Source organism: Toxorhynchites rutilus, chromosome 1 (assembly GCF_029784135.1).
Source record: "Toxorhynchites rutilus septentrionalis strain SRP chromosome 1, ASM2978413v1, whole genome shotgun sequence".
Lineage (NCBI taxonomy): Eukaryota > Metazoa > Arthropoda > Insecta > Diptera > Culicidae > Toxorhynchites > Toxorhynchites rutilus.
In genome coordinates this window covers 132,894,748-132,916,903 of record NC_073744.1, presented here as the reverse complement: position 1 = coordinate 132,916,903, position 22,156 = coordinate 132,894,748, and the positions used below count along the sequence as shown (strand labels likewise).

The following is a 22,156-nucleotide window of genomic DNA, read 5'->3' as shown; positions in this document are numbered from 1 at the left end:
CAGAATAACCTTTGCATTAGAAAAATGAACTTTTTTCGGATGGTGGTAAAAAAACGAAGACAGATAATTGAGTTCGTTAAATTTCCCATGGAAGGTAATTATATTAGCTTACTTGCAAAAAAAATCTACGCCGGAACATTCACCAAGGTGGACAAAATCATGCGTGTAGGCATGTTTTTGAGTTCTTTCTTCGTTTTATTTATCAAATCCTTCTTAGTTTTCGCAACAAAATTGTTGGAGTAGATCTTACGCTTCAGGTTTGCCCATAAATTCTCGATGGGACGCAGCTGGGAGACGTTGGGCGGGTTCACCGACTTGGGTACCCCATCGATGTTCAGCCGCTCCATCTCCTCTAACGATCGCTTCGAGTAGTGGGCAGACACCAGATCCGGCCAGAACACCGCGTCTTCGCCCTCATGGTATTTCTTGATGAACGACGCAATTTCCGGCAGGCACTTCGTGCTATGAATTTCCCCGTTCACGGTCAGTCCGTAGACAGCGCCCCTGGCAAACTATGAAAATGACGCCCCAAAAAATACAACTTTTTTTCAAATTTATCACTATAATTACAATTAGGTGCCTACTCTATCAAATTTCTTTTAAAAATCCTATTCAATTTGAACAAGGAAAGTGTCACCCTTATCTAGGTGACGGGCGACGAACGAGTTATTGCTTAAATAACTGTAAAACATCGCATAGCCCAGGCATGCGAAGCGAAAAAAATCAAAATGGTATTGGTGTAATATGTTGGGTGTTTCAATTTTTCGAAAATCAAAGAGAGGTTATTGGTTTCATGTACGGAAAAAAGCAACTACTAATGATGGATGTCTTTTTACTCAATTGAAAGATGAAATATAATTAGGGGAAAAAAATGCTTTTGAAAATTCTTGGATTTTGGCGCCCCAAAGGGTCAGCGCCCCCGGCAAATGCCGGGTTTGCCACCCGCAGCATCCTTTGCTTCTTGTCGCTCAGGGTCGTCGGCCGGGCTTTCTCTCGATGCTCTGATTGTTGTCCAATAGTGCCGAGATGTTGTAGATGCCAGAACGGAAGTATCCGGCGTCCACAAAGTGCCGCACGATGTCCGACTCATAGGTTACTATGATTGATGCTGCATGGGTAGTTTCGTCAGTGCGTGTGAAGGTAAACCCATGAAAAATCGGTAATTTTTTCCTATTTTTTTAAATGCAAACGATATACTGAGAAGTCCAGAATTTTTCTGTTTCCATAGTATGTTCCCAAGGCCACGTGGTTGCTTATGAACTCTGTCCAACTTCTATAAGACCAGGTGATGAACTTGCTGCTTTATGTCATTGTAAACAAACAATGCTTCAATTTATATTCTTGTGTGTAGGTATTGGTGACTACCGTACATTGCATGATTTTCATGTGTGTGTGCAAGCACTGAGCGTAAGTAAATGTTTTTGTATTTTTCAAGTGTCAAGTTTTTATAAGACGATTTATATTTTCCGTTGTTTTAGTTGTTTTGATCAATAAATCTGGAAAAAGCCGAAGGGAAAAGTACTCACGGAGAGAGAAGAAAGACAAATAGATGCATTTCACAAAGAAAATATTGGAATCAGAAAAATTGTTCGTCGGATTGGACGATCCCATCAAGTAGTGCTCAATTATTTGACGTATCCTCAAGGATACGGTTAGAAGGAGAAAGCTCCATGTAAATCGAAGCTCTCTGGCCAGGATAAGCGGGAAATAGTTAGAACAGCTTCGATTACCTCAAAATCGCCTAGGCAAATAAAGCCTAACCTGTTACTCGGGTGACAATTCATCAAGTTTTGGTAAAAAAAACCCTCACATAAAGAGGGTTTGATAGATTAAAGCTCATCATCTTACACACTCACATCGGAAGACGTCTGAGTTTTGCCAAAACTCACATGAACCGACAGTGGGACACGGTATGTTGTGACAAAGAATGTTTCCAAAAGAATACACTTTGCTATATACCATTACGAAAAGTTTTTCAATGTATAGGTTATCTTCACTGACGAAAAGAAGTTCAATTTGGATGGTCCTGATGGTTTCCACGGGTACTGACGTGATTTACGGAAGCAGGAACAGTATTTTTCAACCAAGAATTTTGGTAGAGGCTTGTGTATGGTTTGAGCGGGATTCTGTGCAACCGGAAAGCTCAAGATAGCATTCACGAGGATTACATACATGTTCTGGAATACTCTCTCCTACTGTTTTTGCGTGGATATCGTCACAAAAAAATCACATTCCAGTAAAATAATGCTATGGATTAAGGACCAAAAACATATTTTTTTGGACTGGCCGGCTCGCTCTCCAGACTTGAATCCTGCTGAAAATCTTAGGGGGATTCTTGTACGCAGAATCTACACTGAGGGAAAACGGTACACCAGGATTGAAGAGCTCATGGTTGAAATTTCGGAAACATGGAAAAATATCGAGAAATCCGTTCAACAGAAATTGGTAAATAGTATTCCAACACGAATTTTCCAGGTTATTATCCGAAATAACAAGGTTGCCAAATATTGACATGTAAATCAGCCGATCGTTTTGAATTTTTCATTGATAATACTTATGAATTTTGAAATGGTCTTGCAGAACCTGGACAGTTGAAATTATCATATTTAAGCACAATAAAAAACAAACAACTCTTTTGAACACAATTGACGTTAAATATACATTATTCTAAGCATTAAACAATGTATGAATGTATCTTGTTGAAATTCTAACTATTTTTGATGCAACGAATTAGAATCAGGGTGGTCTTATAGAAGTTGGACAGAGTGTAGAATGGATGAACTCCAGTTCAATGATTCTGAATGGGTATAGTTTTCAAGTTACATTCCTTTTTCGGAACAAATAATGACGTCAGGTGACTCATTGAGAGGACTTCAGTGGAGTTACATGATATTACTTCCTGTAGACCGGGTATTGATTCTGAGGGTCATGATGGGTCATTAAGTTTTTATCAGTATTTTTTGTTCGAAACTGCTTTTCTCACTGATTTGTATTTCAAATAACTCCATTTTATGCTAAGGATGAATATCACAGAATTTGAAATGAGTGTAATAAATCCACACGGATTCAAACGAGCTTCAACAGAATCACACATGTTCTCCTCCGGAAAATTCTCTCATTTCCGAATCGTTTGCTCCAGGGCGTCAACACTTTGGTATCTCTCGCTACTGACCCTGGCCTGCAAGATACCCCAAATGGTGTATTCAGTTTCGAAGCGATTGTTTTAGGCCATTCTTGGTTAACACGTGACTTATGTGAGGGGGCGAGTCCTACTTCCTTTTGTCACCGAAATGTTCAAGTTCTTACGGCTTCAGGGTCCATGCCAGAACATTTTTCTGATACACGGCGGGGTTCGTTTCGACTCCACTTTCCAAAATTGGATTAAACTTCAAATTAGTCACATTATACGTCCATGAGATATTACCGTACAAGAAATGATCTACAATTGGGCATGAAATTCAAGGAGTTCCTAATAAATCACCCCAACTTGAATTGAATAATGAATCGAAATCTTATAATAACCCAAAAACTCTCTCCGAACATAAACAGCCTGTTCAAAATCCACACCATGGACCTTGCCAAACATTGAACAACCCCCATCATGATCGCACCACAACCCTTCATTGCCGTTTCATTGACGACTAATTACAAACAGCCAGAAAAACATCTTCGTTGCGCCGTCTGTCTCCCACACATCCGCCGCAGTATGTGCGGTATTGGAAATATATGACGCAAAATTTCTGCAGTTCATTTTCAACCAGCAAAACTTCTTTTACCTAACAACCAACAATGATGGTTATGCTGGTAGCGATAATTATTGGTGGCATCGATGAGAAGGGACGGAGGGCCTGAATGGATGATAAAAGAGCATTGTGCACATTCACATTTCTTCCATCTGCCGGTTTTGTTGCTAACGTATTCTGTGTGGTTACAAAAGACACAAAGAAGATCATATGATGTTATCTAATTGTTGTGCAATTTCCCTGCCTTTTGGGCCAGAAAGATCGCAATCATACACGCCGACCGAGTTTCATTCGGTAACCTATAGGTTTAATTGTTACGATTTTGCTTTTTGTTTTGTATGGCAATTTGATAGTAGGTAAATGTTTGTTTCTTGTTGATTCACAGGTGAATTGATGTTTCTAAATGAGGCTACTCTACTAGACAATATAAAAAACCGGTACTATAAGGACAAAATTTATGTGAGTATTCACTGTTTTATTGAAACGTTGATTGCTGATAATTAATTCCATTGCAGACGTACGTAGCGAACATCCTGATAGCGGTCAATCCGTACAAGGAAATTCGGGACCTCTATTCAAAGACCACCATCAAGCGATACAATGGGAAATCGCTCGGTGAGCTACCGCCACACGTTTACGCCATCGCAGACAAAGCGATTCGGGACATGCGCGTCCTCAAGATGTCTCAATCGATCATCGTTTCGGGTGAATCGGGTGCCGGTAAGACCGAGAGTACCAAGTACCTGCTGAAGTATCTATGTGATGCCGCTTCCACGGCTGGACCGATTGAGCAGAAAATCCTGGACGCCAATCCGATTCTGGAGGCGTTCGGTAATGCGAAAACGACAAGAAATAATAACAGTTCCCGATTCGGAAAGTTTATCGAGGTGCACTACGACAGCAAGTGTCAGGTGGTCGGTGGACATATATCGCATTATTTGCTGGAGAAAAGCAGAATCTGTACCCAGAGTGCGGATGAGAGAAATTATCACGTGTTTTATTTGCTATGTGCGGGAGCCCCGCAGCAGCTCCGAGACAAACTGTTGATCGGGAAGCCAGATGATTACCGATATCTGGCTGGTTGTACGCAATATTTTTCGACGCCGGAAACGGACCGTAAGATTCCGAATTCCCAAAAATCGAAGGATTACATGAACAAGGGTTCGTTGAAGGATCCAATTTTGGATGATTACAAAGATTTTCAGGATTTGGATCAAGCTCTGACGAGGTTGGGTTTGTCTGATGGACAGAAATTTGAGATTTACTGTCTGGTGGCGGCGGTTCTCCATCTCGGGAACATTACATTCGAGGACAATCCTGAGGATGCGAAGGGAGGGTGCAGAGTAGCACAAGCTTCCGAGAGAGCCTTGACGATCACGGCCCGATTGATAGGATTGGATCCCTCAGAGCTTAGACAGGCCCTGGTGTCGAGAGTAATGCAAAGCAAAGGTGGCGGAATCAAGGGCACTGTTATTATGGTACCTCTGAAGGTATACGAAGCCCACAACGCAAGAGATGCACTGGCGAAAGCTCTGTATTCCAGACTCTTCGATCATATAGTTTCGCTCATCAACCAGAACATACCATTCCAGGTGTCGAGTTACTATATTGGTGTGCTGGATATTGCTGGTTTTGGTAAGATTGGCAGGGTCTTCTCAAACCTTTTAGGATAATACTAAGAGTGCGAACTTTATTTCAGAATATTTCACGGTAAACTCATTCGAGCAATTCTGCATCAATTATTGCAACGAAAAGTTGCAGAAATTCTTCAATGACAACATACTTGCAGCCGAGCAGGAGCTGTATAAGCGGGAGGGACTCAACGTTCCGGAGATTAAATTCACCGACAATCAGGACATAATTGGTATGGATGCATAATTAACAACCTGTCACTTCGCATTCTAATAAAACCTCTCATTTTACACAGAACTGATTGAATCCAAATCGAGCGGTATCTTCAATTTGCTGGATGAAGAATCCAAACTCCCAAAGCCATCATACGCTCACTTCACGTCGGAAGTGCACAGTGCCTGGCAGGGCCATTTCCGTCTGGCAATACCACGTGCCTCCAAGCTGAAGGCACACCGTGTTCTGCGAGACGATGAAGGTTTCCTGGTGCGTCATTTTGCCGGTGCTGTTTGCTACAATACGGTAAGAGTATATCCGACATTCATCCTGAGGATCTGATTTGTTAAATGCGGATCCCCATTTTACAGAATCAATTCATCGAGAAGAACAATGACGCGCTGCACGCTTCGCTCGAGGGACTCGTCCAAGAATCTGAGAATCCTCTTTTGAAGCGTCTTTTCGCCAGTGGTAAAGTGGCCAGCACCAAGGGAAAGCTTGCCTTCATTTCCGTTGGTTCCAAGTTCAAAACCCAGTTGGGTGAGCTGATGAATAAATTAGAGAAAAACGTAAGTCATTTTAGCATCATCACATCAATCCACACCATAAGCGTCGTGTTCTAGCAGGACAAAACGGCAAATTATTTCGGACTCAGACTTTGAATGCTATCCTGAACCGGATATTGCATGTTCAGATCATCACAGGTTCATTACTTCGACTCTATGATAGCGTTGAAAAAACTTGAACATTTTTGGACGATAAAGCAAACATGTTTTGGGAGGATAGAATTTTGAAGCTTCGTGAAAGAGTGCGAAAGATTGTGGAACACAACTGTACATATGCAAATGATAAAAAATATGTCTGAATATAAAAATGTTACTTTCGTTTTCTCAAACACGAACTTTGCGGAGAATCCAATTTGAGCTACCCTGATTTTTCAAAATTATAGTTGAAAATCCTGCTCTTAGTATATACACGGGAGCCGCTTTTTACGCGGGGGATACGTGGCGCGTAAAAAACCCCGTAAATCCCAAAATCCGCGTAAAAAACTACTTGAATCTCAAAATTAGCGTTGAAAAATCCGCGTAAAAATAAATCGCGTGAATTTCAAAATCCGTGTAAAAATCTAACGAACAGCGAATTATTAGTTCAAAATGCAACCCATATTCTAACAATTGACTGATCTGTTTTGCATGCTACAATCATGACATCTGTTTCTCCTTTCATTTTTCAGCTGATATAATACAAACTTATTTCGTGAAAAGTCACATCAATTAGCACATAAAATCTGTTTATACTGGAGTCGCTTTTTATGCGTGCTGCGTAAATTCCAAAAAACGCGTAAATTCCGAAATCCGCGTAAAAAACGGTTAAAAAAGCGTAAATAACAAGCGACTTTAGAGCACTGATTTTTTTTACGCGATTGATGCGTACGCGCGGAAAGAATCACGTAATTTCGAGCAAATCGTGAAAAAAATTAATAATTTCGAGCAAATCGCATAATTAAAAAAAAAATCTCGTAATTTTGAGCAAAACATAAATATTACATAAATAAATCCCGTAATTTAGAGCAAATCGCGAAAAAAAACGAGAAAACGAGAAAAAACAAGAAATTATGTTACTAGATATCGCGTAACTTCGAGAAAATCGCAAAAAATTGTCGTATTTTTGAGCAAATTTAAAATTCATAGTTTCAAGAAAATCACGTAAAAAATCGTATTATTTTAAGCAAATCGCTTAAAAAATAGAAGAAAAACATTAGGCTAAAAAATCATGTAATTTGGAGCAAATCGTGTAATTTCAAAAAATTGCGTACAAAAACTCGCCAAATTTCAAGAAAATCGCGTAATTTCGGAAAAATCGTAAAAAAGGCGTAATTTCGAGCAAATCGCGTAATTTTAAGAAAATAACCTAAAGAATATTACCTAAGAATCACGTAATTTCAAGTAACACGCTAAAAAAATCTCGTTATTTTGAGCAAATCGTGTAAAAAAACGCGCTAAATTGCATGGTTTCAAGAAAATCGTTCAATTTCGAGTAAATCGTGAAAAAATTGCGTTATTTCAAGAAAATCGTAAAAAGAATATCACGTAAAAATCGCGTAATTTAGAGCAAATCGTGAAAAAAATCTCGTAATTCCGAACAATTCGCGTAATTTTTAAATTAAAAATAAAAAAATAAAAATTTTTAGTAAATTTTTATATGAAATCGCGTAATTTCGATCATTTTGCTTAAGGAAAATCGTAGAATTTCGAGTAAATCGTGTAATTTCGACCAAAATGCGTAGTTTTAAGAAAATCGCGTAATGAATATCACGTAAAAATCGCGCAATTTCAAGCAAATGGTGAAAAAATAGCGTAATTTCTAGCAATCACGTAAAAAATCGCGTTATTTAAAGAAACTTGTGTAATTTAGAACGCGTAACTCCAAGAATCGTGATAAAATATCACGTAGAAAAACAGGAAGTGGGTTATATCTATGGTATAACCGCAAGGGTGACGTAGGACTATCGTTGATTTAGAGATCATTTGTATGAAGTTGAATCTGAATTCATTCTGAATGAATGAATATTTGGAGAACTTCGAAAACGAGAGCGTTACGTTGGAGGCACAAGGTTTTATGCATCCAATATTGGATACGGAAATATCCTACTGATGGGGAAGAATAATCTTCAGAAGCTATCCTGTTGATTGCGATTGATTGAAAAATCACAAAACCTAATGTATTTGGTCACAGTGTTACATGGATAGAAAACATTAAAATAAACTCTTTCATATGAATGTAATTTTAAATTCCCAGAGGAACTGGCAGATTATTTTCAGTAACGATTAGATATTTCCACATTTTCCTCGATACTGGAAGCCCACCAGTGGTTAATGCTAACTCGATAACCATCTGTTAATAGCACTTGATTGAAACATATTTGGTCACAGTGTTACATGGATAGAAAACATTCAAATAAACTCTTTCACATGAATGTATTTTTAAATTCCTAGAGGAACTGGCAGATTATTTTCCGGATCTTTCTCGATCCAAACGGAAAGAATTCCGTGCGTGTATGTGTGTGTGTGTGTAGCGGCTGCTTCGAGATCTTCCCGGGGAACCGTTTGTAGCATCACTCTCCTCCTGATGGATTCTCTTCTGGCCTAAGGTGCACAAACAGTACCAACACTCGTCATCCGAGATCCGGAACCAATTCACTAAACATCGCAACAAACATGCGTCTATCAACTAACGCAGGCAATGCTAGTAGTGGGTCTACTGTAGGTAATGTAAGCCGCACGCCTACACTTCCTACACTCTCTGTCGCTCCTGTTGTACGCCGTTCTGGTTGGTTTTACTTAACGAGGTTTATGCCAACAGAAACAACAGAGAATATAACTCATTATATTTCGAAGAGATGCAACTGTGACTCGTCAAATATTCGATGTCACAAGTTGTTACGTCAAAATCGAGAAGGGGAGCCGCCCTTATCATTTATTTCATTCAAAATAAGTGTTCCCGAGACAATCGTTAGACTGATTTTATCCAATGATTTTTGGCCTGAAGGTGTGTCTATATCTCCATTCTCTAATCGAAAACCATCAACAGAGGCAGTTCAGCTGCTGCCACCTGATGACCTACAACTTGAGTCAGTTGATCATCAAAGCAGTTCCCAAGCCGCAACACAAGCCGCTTTTTTATACAAAGCTCCCTCACCCACTGTGACTCGAGCCACGACATAATTATATACTACCAAAATGTTGGCGGAATGAACACTTCGATCAACGAATATTATCTAGCATGTTCTGATGCGTCATATGATGTCTATGCTTTCACCGAAACGTGGCTCAATAGTAATACGTTGTCGCAACAATTGTTCGGTTTCCCGTACACAGTATATCGTTCAGATCGATCCGTTGAAAATAGTACGAAGACCACTGGTGGCGGAGTTGCTTCCTCCTGACGGCTGTACTGTTGAGCAAATTTGGGTTGCCGTGTCGTTCTATAGCCACACCACTTATATTGGCATTGCATACATACCTCCAGATCGCATAAACGACTCAACTGTAATAGATTCGCACATCTCCTCGCTCAATTGGATAACAAATCGAATGTCACTGACTGACAACATTCTATTACTTGGTGATTTCAATTTGTCCGGTATTAGGTGGACTCAGAGTACAAGTAAACACTTGTATCTATATTCTTCACGCTCATCTATGAACTGTTTAACCGAACGTTTACTAGACAGTTTTAGTGTTGCCGGTTTATGTCAAATGAACGGAATCCTCAACGATAATAATCGTATGCTCGACCTATGTTTCACCAATTCAGAAATGGTTCACAACACAACGGTGATCAAAGCTCCTTCCGCTTTAGTTAAAATATGTCGTCATCATCCTCCGCTTCTTGTTTCGTTGATCGAAACGTCACCACTCGTCTTTATTGAAACCATCGAATCTACTTACTACAATTATCGTAAAGCGAATTTTTCATCAATGAATCGTTTCTTCACAAGTATCAACTGGGACGACATTCTGATTGACAGCGATATAGAGGTAGCGACGCAGTCTTTATCTAATGTTATCCTCTATGCGATTGATCGATTTGTCCCCAAGAAAACAGCCTGCAACTCCCGTTATCCGCCATGGTCTAATCATCTTTTGAAACGTTTGAAGAGGGTAAAACGTTCTGCTTTGAGGAAATTTTCCAATCTCCGTTGTGCTTTTTGGAAAGCCCGTTTCTCAGAAATCAACAAAGACTATAAAAAATTGAACAGAGCGCTATTTGGAGCTCATCTGGACCGTGTTCAGAGTAATCTGAAAAAGAACCCACAAGAATTTTGGAGATTTGTTGATGTACAGAGGAAGGAGTCAGGACTACCAACCATAATGACACGCAACAATGTGGATGCTTCAAACAAAATAAGCATATGTGAGCTATTCCGAGAACAATTCAGTAGCGTTTTCGTTAGCGAAAGACTTCACAATGAGCAAATTTATGAAGCCGCCAGTAGTGTACCTTGCCTACCTGCTATCTGTATTAATCCTGCTATAAGTTCCAGCAAAGTACAACTTGCGTGTTTGGATCTTAAGAGATCTTCGAATCCTGGGCCAGATGGCATCCCTTCTATCGTATTGAAAAAGTGTTCAAGCATACTCTCTTCGCCGCTAAGTCTATTGTTCAGTCGCTCACTACGCTGTGGAGTTTTCCCGAAGGCATGGAAAAATTCATTCGTTTACCCCGTTTTTAAAAAAGGCAGCAAAAAGGACGTCAAAAATTATAGAGGTATCGCTTGCCTTTGTTCTATCTCCAAACTATTTGAGATAATAGTTTTGGATTTCATCTCACACGCCTGCAGTAGTTACATCTCCGACCAACAACACGGTTTCGTGCCCAGTTCGGCCGCGTTCGACAAAATCAATCACAATATCGTTGTCGCCAAACTCCAGCGTCTAGGTTTCCATAGTTTTCTTTTGAACTGGTTACACTCATATCTGACTGATCGTGTGATGTCAGTGAAAATCGGCGATACCGTTTCATCTCCTTTTCGGGTGACATCGGGCGTACCTCAAGGAAGTCATCTCGGTCCTTATATATTCCTGCTTTACCTCAATGATATTAATCTTTGTCTAAAGTGTCCCAAACTTGCATATGCGGACGATTTTAAATTGTTCTACACTGTGAATAGTGTCGATGATGCGATATTCCTACAGCAACAACTCGATATTTTCTCTGATTGGTGCGAAACCAATAGAATGGTTTTAAATCCAGCAAAGTGTTCAGTCATATCGTTCACGCGGAAACGATCGCCTGTAACATTTTCGTATAAAATACGCAATATCTCTTTGAAACGTGTTGTAACTATCAAGGATCTTGGTATCGTCTTAGACTCAAAGCTAACGTTCAACGACCATATCTCAAACATCACCACCAAGGCATCTAGGATGTTAGGTTTCATTTTTCGCATCACAAAGCAATTCAAAGACCCACATTGTATCAAAGCTCTTTATTGTGCTTTAGTGCGCTCTCATCTTGAATATGCGTGCATAGTATGGTCTCCCTACTACCAAAATAGTGTCCAGCGAATTGAGGTGATCCAGCGGAAATTCGTCCGTTTCGCCCTACGCAACTTGCCCTGGAGCGATCCTTCGAACTTACCCAGCTATGAGGATCGTTGTAAATTGATCGGACTCGATTTGTTGAGCGTACGTAGAGATGTAGCGAAGGCAACTTTTATATCCGATCTAATTTCCTCGAAAATCCATTGTGCTGATCTTCTTCAGTCGATCGATTTTAATATACGCCCTCGTAACCTGCGTTCACATACATTTCTCTGCCTTCCTCACTCTCGCACAAACTACGGTTACAACGAACCCGTATTGAGTATGTCTCGTGTATTTAACCGCTGTTACTTATCTTATGACTTTCACTTATCTCGCGCCAGTTTAAGAAAGGCATTCTTGATCGCTCTTTCCAGTTAGGCATAGTTTTAAGTAGATTAAGTATTTTATGTTATTAATTTAGAGAGAGTAACAAGTATAGAACGCGTAGACATTTTATCTTTCGAATGAAGTGTTTATCATACCATTTCGTTCAGTTGTTTAGGAGCTATTAACACTCAAAATCTCGGTCTCCGGCGTAACGCTTTCGTTTTCGAAACTTTGATTTTACACCCCGGTATAGAAATGAAAGACGTAGTCCTACGTCAAAAAATTGCGTAATTTCGAACAAATCACGTAATTAATTACAAGAAAATCGCGTAAAAATATTACGTGAAAAAATGGCATAATTTCGAAAAAAAACGTGTAAAAATCGCGTAATTCCGAGCAAATCATGGAAAAAATCGTAATCGTAAATTTTGAGTAAAAAAAGGGTAATTTCAAGCAATCGAGTAAAAATTCTGATTCAAATATGATTTTTGACAAGGTTGTTGTAAAATAATTAGTTATTTAAGAAAAATAAAATTTAAAATACACTTAAAAAATCTTACTCAAAAATTGCATTTAATATTATATTACAAATTTTGTATATCTTAAGACACCCCCCTTCGATACTTTTTTATATATTTTTATTCAAAACATTTTCTAATTTAACAAAATTTGACGTATAGTGGTACCGTGTCGGACTCACCAAAATTGAGATACGAATTTTTGAAAATTTATGAAATTGCAATACTTTGTGAAATTGATTACATTTAAGAAATATAATATGGAAAATAGAATCTACATATGACTCAACATGAAGAACATACAAACTTGATGGCATAAACATTATTGTAGGACTACGTCCAACCTTTCAATATAGGGGCCCATGTCAGTTCTTTGGGTGAAAAATGTGGAATGTTTTGATCGTTAATAACTCTTCAACTAATGGATCAATTTTGATTCCAAATATACAAATTAGTAGGAAATATCTCGAGCATTTTTTTCCCTAAGATGTCTGTCATGAAGGACTTGTCATCTTTTTTCAAAAAAAAAACACAGTTTTTGTTGAGATATTAAGTTCAAATTTATCCTGGCTGTAATTCAACTCTTACATTTTAAGAATGAAATTCGATTTCGGGCCACCGCGGACCCGTTTACAGCGATCGATCTGTTGGACCCATTTTCCATTACTCAGCCACATATTTCGACCGGAATGTTGCGAATTCCTCGTTGGATATTGTCTCAGAGCTCTTCTCAAGTGAGCTGGCTTGTTGGCATAGACCTGTGACTTGATATAGCCCCATAAAAATTTCTGTAGTAATTTTTAATAATTATTAAGCGTTGTTCGTTCGATACTTGTTTTGATTTGATTGAAATGTTGATTTTGACTAACGTTTTGACATTGATAGATCATTCTCCCGAAGACATAAAGCTGTCAAGTCGTAATGGATTATCCTTTATATAGTGGAAATAATAAAACAGGTACACAATAATATACGAATAAAATAGGTAGGTTTTTCCTATTTTACTCGATCACTTTCTCTTACAATGCAACGAATAGCATTCTTCCATGCAGTTCGGGCGTTAGCTACCATGTAAGCTGGTTTCTTTCTTCAATGTCACGTTGCATCGAGAAAAAATGAAAGCCGTGGGTCGTGGTGTAACACTTCGGATCTTAGCCGAGGGATAGGGCTACCTAATCGACGCTTCGTTGAAAAGGGAAATCTTACGAGGGTGACCGTGACGGGTGAGAAATGACACGATGGGGGCTGTAACGGATTGCACGTCAAGTGGCAGGGCAATACTTAATCGGTGCACATCACGACGAGTAAACGTGTACTTGTACGAAGGATATAAGCGGTATGCAGAAAAACAAGACGTATATAAGAAAAGTAGAGAAAAGGGAAGAAACAACGTTAGTTAGCGTTTGAGACAGGTGAAGAGATTGGGGCTACGAGTTGAGGATTTGGTTTTAGTTGGTGATGAGTCCCACACGACGTCCGGGTTTACCCGTTCCAGATAAGGCTGGTAGAGCTCTCCTAATCTTAAAAAAAATGTCGTGAGAGAGATAGTAAGAGAGAGATAGTGAAAGAGAGATAGTGAGAGAAAGAGATAGTGAGAAAGATAATGAGAGAATGATAGAGAGAGAAAGTGAGAGAAAGAGGGTGAGAGAGAGTGAGAGAGAGGAGAAAGAAATAGAGAGGAAAAAAGAGAATGACAGAGAGGGATATAAATGACCGGTCAATCAGTCCGAAAATAAGTTACACTCTAGAGTTTATTTGGAAATGATGTGCCGATTGCTCGCGCCACGCAGTTTAAGTTTTCTGTGGAATGAAATGTGTTCGATGTTTCTCTTTGTCACAGTATCGATTATGGAATGAATATGATTTTTTCCTTCAGGGCACAAACTTCATCCGTTGTATCAAACCCAACAGTCGCATGATAGATCATTCGTTCGAGGGAGGCCTAGCGTTGGCCCAGCTGAAATGCTCTGGAACGACTTCGGTACTGGAACTTATGGAGTACGGCTATCCTTCGCGGGTGCCCTTCACTGAGCTGTACAATATGTATAAATCTTTCCTTCCGCCTGAACTGGCTCGGCTCAACCCGCGCACCTTCTGCGAGGCCATGCTGCACTCTCTCAAGCTCAACAATAAAGATTTCAAGTTTGGCATCACGAAAGTGTTCTTCCGACCGGGCAAGTTCGTCGAGTTCGATAGGATTATGAAGTCGGACCCGGAGAACCTTCGGGCGATTGTGGCCAACGTAAAGAAATGGTTGGTCCGCTCGCGCTGGATCAAATCCGTGTTCTGTGCTATCTGTGTGATCAAGTGTGAGTATCACGAAAATTTTAAATGAAATGCAAATATTTATTCAACCGAGGCATTCTTCATTCATTTCAGTGAAGAACCGTATCATCTATCGCAACAAGTGTGTGCTGATTATCCAGAAAATCGTTCGCGGACACTTGGCTCGCAAGCAACACCAGCCACGTATTAAGGGAATTATGAAAATAAATGCCATCAAGGCTAATCTGGGCAAAATGAAGGAAATTGCCCTCCAGCTGAAGGTGGAACGTGACAATATGCTGAAGCAAGTAGCGACCGTACAGAGCTCGATTGATGACGCAGTGGTTAGGATCAAAGCAAATCCCCAAATCACGGCGGCAGCAGTCGATGGTTTGTATGCCGGGATAATGGCCAAGATTGATGCTCAGATGAAAACCATACACCTGAAACTGCAGGAGCAGCGAAACGCCGAAGAGCAGGAACGGTTGCGCAAGATTCAGGCTGCTCTGGAGGCGGAGAAGAAGATTAAGGAGGCGGAAGAGCGACGACTGCGGGAGGAGGAGGATAATCGAAAGAAGTGTGTTCTATCGAGTTCTAATATTGAATAAGGATCCTTGATATATTTTTATCTATTTTCCAGGAAAGCTGAGATGGAAGCCAGGCGCAAAGAAGACGAAATTCGTCGACTGCGACAGGAAGAAGAAGATAGGAAAGCAGCTCTTGCATTGCAGGTATTTTAAATCAAAACCGAAAGAAATGGATAGTCAATAAACTTTGAGTATTTTTTCAAGGCTCAGCTTGAGAGAGAAGCCCAAGAAGATATCCAATATCGACAACAATTGGAGCAGGAACGACGAGATCATGAGTTAGCTCTCCGGTTGGCACAGGAATCTAACGGTCAGGTGGAAGACAGTCCACCTCTGATGAGGAAGTATGAATCTCAATTATTGATGTTCTCGCTTTTACGTTTTATTTTTCTGAACGCTTCTTGGTATTACGAACCTCTTTTTTCACAGGGTAGCAGTAATTTTAAGGTTTCTTGTACAAACAAAAATTCAGCTCAATTTGCCCTTCGATCGTTCGCTTTGAAAATAATGCATTTTTGTCTAAATTTTTATGTTTTCAAACGTTTTTGGTTGTAAATAGTCTCTCAATTGTTAAATCAACCGCAGTCAATCGCTCGGATAAAAATTACGCCAACCCTGTATATTCGAAATCTAGTCGCAAGCTGTAATATTACCTGCCTTCTGTTACTTTTACTCATTCTTTTTAAAAAAAAATGATGCTGAGATCGTAAAGCAACTATCAAAAATCAACCAGGAAACCACAATGTTTTTACCATTCACATTCAATCATTCCACAGCGGTACACCAGAAGTTACGCCTTTGGGTAATCCAAATCGTTTGATCAGGTATTTGTCGTTCTCTAAATTCAACAATCCAAATCAGAAAATATATATCTCGTTTCATCATCCCTTTGTTATCATTCGCATTAGTTTGTGATTAGTCGTGTGGAAGCCTGTAATCGTTTCGCTAATCTTGTTTCTGTAATGGGAACTATATAGTAGAATTCATTAGACATTCACAGTAGATTGTATTAATTTCATTCTTCTCTTGGATATCATTATATATCGGATACCGCCCATAAATCCTTGTGTTGAACATTTCGCGCATTTTAGATCAAACTTGTAACACTAAACTAATTGCATGTTTATTACTCCGTTTTGGGCAAATCCTAACATTTCTATAAATATATCATTGCTCTTTCATACCTATACCTACATAACTACACCGGTAAGCTCTGTTTTGAATTTAATATGTTTGGTCAAATAGTATAAGGAGTTATACAAACAACGTTGAATCATGGACTCGACACGATATGTTTTGTTGGATTCCCGGAAAAATTTATAAGGAAATAAGAGCAACGGAAATGAAGCTTAAAACATTTAGAATCTGGAATCACTGTTCATTTTATAGCAGTGGTCGTAGCAGGCGTATCTGAAATATTTTGACAGCTAATTGTTTGGAAAACACATCAAATTACATCACGGAAAAAAAATCTGTAGAAAATTACCTAGTTGACCAATCCTCTTCAAAATTCCAGCCGATAAAATATAAACCACTAGCTGACCCGGCAACCGTTGTTCTGCCGTATAATTTATTTCTAGAGAATATTTTGGTTGGTAAAAATAACGAATATATTTCAAGAGAGTGTGTATGTCATCGTTCAGATCTGTAAAATTGATCCCGTGATGATGAGTTATACGTACGTGGGGAAAAAACTCTCTTTTATAGATAAAGATTAGTAACCTTCTGGCACACTTATTCCATTCAATTTCAATACCATAACCGTATGCTCGCACCTTACTCTGGCTGTAGCTCTTCTATACGGAAACACACTTTCTTCATGTCTTCCTCAGATTTGACCTCCTTGAGATGCTTCCGTAGTGCCTGCTTCATAATAGCACAGTATGCTTCGAGCGGCCTTAGTTCCGGTGCGTTGGGGCGGGACTTCATGTCCTTGGATACGAAAGATACCTCGTTGGCCTCGTACCACTCCAGGACATCCTTTGAAAAGTGGCACGAAGCGGCATGCGTAACGAAAAGTATGGTTAAGGCGATAATAAAAATAGTTATCTCGATTTATCATTCGGAACTTGCTACGAAATGTTGATTTGTACAATAATATACCCTATGCAAAATATTAGCTCATTCGGACTTCATTTACTGGCGTCACGAACGTTAAAATTTGAGTTTTTTTTTGAAAAACAAAAAATCACCGAAAATTGAGGTTTTAAAAAAAAATTGATGCCAAATGTCTTGAAATTGCATTACTTGTCGAGATTTACAGTTATCTCGGCAATTTTTTTTTTTGTAAAAAAAAATTTTCTTGGCACCGTCTGAAAAATTTATTTTCGAAAAAAAAATTCTGTAAATCTCAACGTGTCATGCAATTTTAAGACTTTTGGCATCAAATTTTCTTTAAAAAACCCTGATTTCCGCTGATTTTTCGATTTTCAAAAAACTCAAATTTTAACGTCTGCGGCCACCACCAGTAAATGAAGTCCGAATGAGTTACTATTTTGCATAGGGTATACTATTGTGCAAATCAACATTTCGTAGCAAGTTCCGAATGAAAAATCGAGAAAACTATTTTTATTGGCACCCTAAACCATACTTTTCGTTTCGCATGCCGAAAAAGTCCCAGAGTGCCGATTTTTGACAATTTTTTTTCGAGATGACACTAGATCTCGTCGTTTCATGCCATTTTAAGACATTTGGCATCAAAATTTTTTTTCGAAAACCCCGATTTCATTTACTCCCCCCTTGGGTGATTTTTCGATTTTCAAAAAACTTAAACTTTGACCGCTTTGCGCCACTCTCCCTTAGGTCCGATTGAGCTGAAATTAGGCATAGAGTGTTTTTCGAGGTGGTGAGCATTTTGTATAGGGTAACTTTTTGAAATTTCGAGTCGATTTTTTCCCATACATTCATTGGCACCCTAATATACACAGCGGGACTGTTGATATGAGGCTTCCATTGTTGTGTTATAAATACAACCAATCACCGATGCTGCAAACCGTAATGTGTAAGGGACTGGGATTACCATCACATAATGATTGTTGCGTGAACGTAGTAGCAAGAATAACACACAAAGATGGCCAGTTGAGGGCCTCATGATCGTTCGCTCAGTAGCGGTCACGCAACCTATTAGACTACGTAGACCAACACCGTATTTTGTCATGCGTCACGATTTGGAGCCTTCTAGACTTTGTACGTATGCAGTCCCCCCAATCCTTGGTTCTATGAACGAAAGACTTGGACAGATTCAACTTTTTGCAACATCCCTCATAGTTTGTACCTGTATCCAATCCCGAGATACAACTGCTTTTGTGATTCCGGATTCTGAATGAATCAAGCTTTATGACAATGATCCAGTTTTCGATTAAAGACTGCCCATCAGCACAGACTGATTTGAGATGGTTTTGGCAATTTTTTTTCCAGTGAAATCTACGATGGAATCTGCTGGTTTCAAAAGTTTTCTCAATTATGATTTGATAAGAAACCTGAGCGCAGTTTGGCGGATACATCTCCTTCGGTAGAAACAGAGCTTCGTTCGATTGGTACCATGTCACCGTGACCTTTGAGTATTGTATTGATGCCAAATCCGGCCAAAACAGTGCCGGTTGATCATGGGCAAAAGGTGTTAGACATTCAGGCAATCTTGGACGTAAATAACAGTATTCATTGTGTCGCTGGTCACGAACGGCTAGTAAAATATGCCATATTCACAAATGGCTTGCCAAACCATTGCCAGTGTCCGTGTCTCCGTCTCGTTAAAACTTTAGTCATCGCGAACAGGATGCAATTTGTAATCAAATTGACATAAGTTTCATCGTCCACGATTACGCAGATTGATTTTCCACAGATCTGCCCATCACATGACAACTGAAGCCAGGGTATACAACTCTCCTCTCCTTAATACCGACTGTTCGATTAACAATATATTCCAGATTGATAAAAATTCAATCGCTATGCACAAAAGAAGGGTGAAGCCAAGTCCGTCTAAGGTGTCCATTCCGGAATTGTTGATTAAACCTACGGTCATTTTATCCGACTCGTCGGACAAATTTCGGTTCTTTTTCAGTGGCAGCCGTAACAAGCTTTTACGCCGACGTTATTTCCGCTCACAAACTTCTTGTTCTATCTGACTTTGGCTGTCTTTAGAATACCCAATATTAAAACACCCAATGTTGATTCCCACGAAAAACTATCCTATGCAAAATATCAACTCAATCGGTCTTCTTTGAGTTTTTTTGTAAATCATAAATCATTTTGTAAAATCATCCAAGGGTGGAGTAAAGGAAATCGGGGTTTTGAAAAAAAGTATTTTTGATGCCAAATGTCTTTAAATTGCATGAAACGTTTGTCATATTTTTTGTCAAAAATCGGCACTCTGGGTTTTTTTTTTTGAAGTACGAAACGAAAAGTATGGTTTTGGGTGCCAATTAAAATAGTATTCTTCATTCGGAACTTGCCACGAAATGTTGATTTGTACGATAATATACCCTATGCAAAATATTAGCTCATTCGGATTTCATTTACTGGTGTCGCAAACGTTAAAATTTGAGTTTTTTGAAAACCGAAAAATCACCGGAAATCGAGGTATTTAAGAAAGTTTGATGCCAAATGTCTTAAAATTGCATGACATGTCGAGATTCACAGTTATCTAAAAAAAAATTCTCAAAAATCAATTTATCAGGCGGAAAAACGACCAAATGCCAAAAAAAAACATTTTTTTACAAAAAAAAAATCGAGATAACTGTAATTTTTTTTAAAACCTCGATTTTCGATGATTTTTCGTTTTTTTTTTAAACTAACATTTTAACGTTTGTGACACGAGTAAGTCCGAATGAGTTAATATTTTGCATAGGGTATATTATCGTGCAAATCAACATTTCGTAGCAAGTTCCGAATGAAAAATCCTTGTATGCAGAATCTACACTGACGGAAAACGGTACACCACGATTGAAGAGCTCAAGGTCGCAATTTGGAAACATGGAAAAAATATCGAGAAATCCGTTCAGCAGCATTTGGTAAAAAGTATTCCAATAAGAATTTTCCATGTTATTAGCCGAAATGGCAAGGTTGCCAATTATTGACATGTAAACCGATCGTTTTAATTTTTTCATTGATAATACTTATGAATTTTGAAATGGTGTTATAGAAACTTGACACCTGAAATTATCATATTTAAGCACAATAAATAAACAAAGAACTTTTTGAACGAAATAAACGCTAAATATGCTTTATTCTAAGCATTCAAAAATGTATGAATGTGACTTGTTGAAATTCTAACTGTTGGTGTTGCAACGAAATAGAATCAGGGTGGTCTTATAGAAGTTGGACGGAGTGTATAATCGAAAATGAGTGGATGATTCAGATACTTGGACAGAATGAGAGTATTCACTTTTATTGCACCAAGTGAATAAACGGATCGAGAAAAGTAGTCTGTTGATTACATATCCGTACTGAACCTTATAACGGACATCACGCTTATGATTGTATACAAATTTGAACCACACACTTCAACTCCTTCCAACTATCTTTAATCATTGCTGCACAAACAAGCAATGAATGATGCATGAATAATTACAAATGTGATCAGCCGAATAGGGGTAGAACTATAAAAATGTTTTGTTTCTCACTGGATCGGTGTTACTTTAATTTTAATTTGTTTATTTGGACTATAGGCTATAGACTAGAAACAATTTGCGGTCTACATGAGTACAAATTGTGTCGCAAGCGGGATACTGTTGTCGGCGATTCTATTACCTGACACACGAAAGTCAATTTTGATTACGACATACAAATGCGAGTAAAATTGATTTTTGCTTGTGATTTGTAGCCAACAGCACGCTATCAATGGCACTAAGGGAGTTATTCGCTGTTTCCGGTCGCGTTTATTTAACTTCGCTAAGCCAGTTCTGCTCTATTTAAGCGATTCGATAAGTGCTAACCGAAGCAGAGTTCTTTCATTCTCGTTTGGTTCATGATTCTTAGCATATAGCAACGAACAAATTCCACTGATTAAGGGGTGACGAAACTCGTATCTTTTTCTAGTCTTCTTCTCCACGCCAAAACTCTTGAATACAACCGACTCTCCTAATGTAGGTACTTTATTCTTGAGGGTTTCGGAGATTAACCGAAATGGATAGCTGAAAATCTCACACAAAAAAATGCTATCTCCATTAACCCCTTCGCGTACAACATCGAGTCTCACTCGTGCTGTACTTGCATATCAAGGCGCTAGAACGTTCAGCAGCAGCAGAGTAGTGAAATCACTTGATGTGTGACGTAATAAATAATACGCTAAGGGGTTAATAGAATTAACAGTGTCCAATAATGTAACTTGTATAGATTTTACTAACGCACTCATTCACATTCCTGTATATATGTTTTGTTTCTTTGTTCACATTTTTTTCACCATTTGTATTCCATAACACAATTCATGATAACGACCCGAAAATGTTGAAACGTATCCTTTTTCAATTACAATTTTACTAAACCCTTTTTTCTCATACCAATCGCCCGCAACAAAAACAACCGCAGATCTGAAGCGATTCGTGCACAGCAGCAGTTAATCGAGAAACAGAAGCACGACCTGTCCAAGTGGAAGTATTCGGAGCTGCGAGATGCGATTAACACCAGCTGCGACATCGAGCTGCTCGAAGCATGCCGCCATGAGTTCCACCGCCGCCTGAAGGTGTACCACGCCTGGAAGGCAAAGAACCGAAAACGCACCACGATGGATGAGAACGAACGGGCACCACGCAGTGTTATGGAAGCAGGTAAGGTGTAGTGCATGT

General features: G+C 39.1%; 1 protein-coding gene across 4 annotated transcripts in view; it reads left to right on the top strand.

The window, feature by feature from the left end:
• LOC129766273 (myosin heavy chain 95F) overlaps window positions 1–22,156 on the top strand; it is an 87,700-nt gene that overhangs the window by 64,289 nt on the left and 1,255 nt on the right. For 3 of the 4 annotated variants that reach the window (XM_055766795.1, XM_055766805.1, XM_055766800.1), the window contains 11 exons: window positions 4,129–4,202; window positions 4,259–5,378; window positions 5,443–5,607; window positions 5,671–5,894; window positions 5,960–6,157; window positions 14,399–14,831; window positions 14,902–15,364; window positions 15,428–15,518; window positions 15,579–15,718; window positions 16,151–16,198; window positions 21,900–22,138. In XM_055766795.1, coding sequence (XP_055622770.1) covers window positions 4,129–4,202; window positions 4,259–5,378; window positions 5,443–5,607; window positions 5,671–5,894; window positions 5,960–6,157; window positions 14,399–14,831; window positions 14,902–15,364; window positions 15,428–15,518; window positions 15,579–15,718; window positions 16,151–16,198; window positions 21,900–22,138 — 3,195 coding nt within the window. The remainder of the gene's footprint in view (window positions 1–4,128; window positions 4,203–4,258; window positions 5,379–5,442; window positions 5,608–5,670; window positions 5,895–5,959; window positions 6,158–14,398; window positions 14,832–14,901; window positions 15,365–15,427; window positions 15,519–15,578; window positions 15,719–16,150; window positions 16,199–21,899; window positions 22,139–22,156) is intronic. The other variant, XM_055766810.1, reaches the window with a different exon arrangement.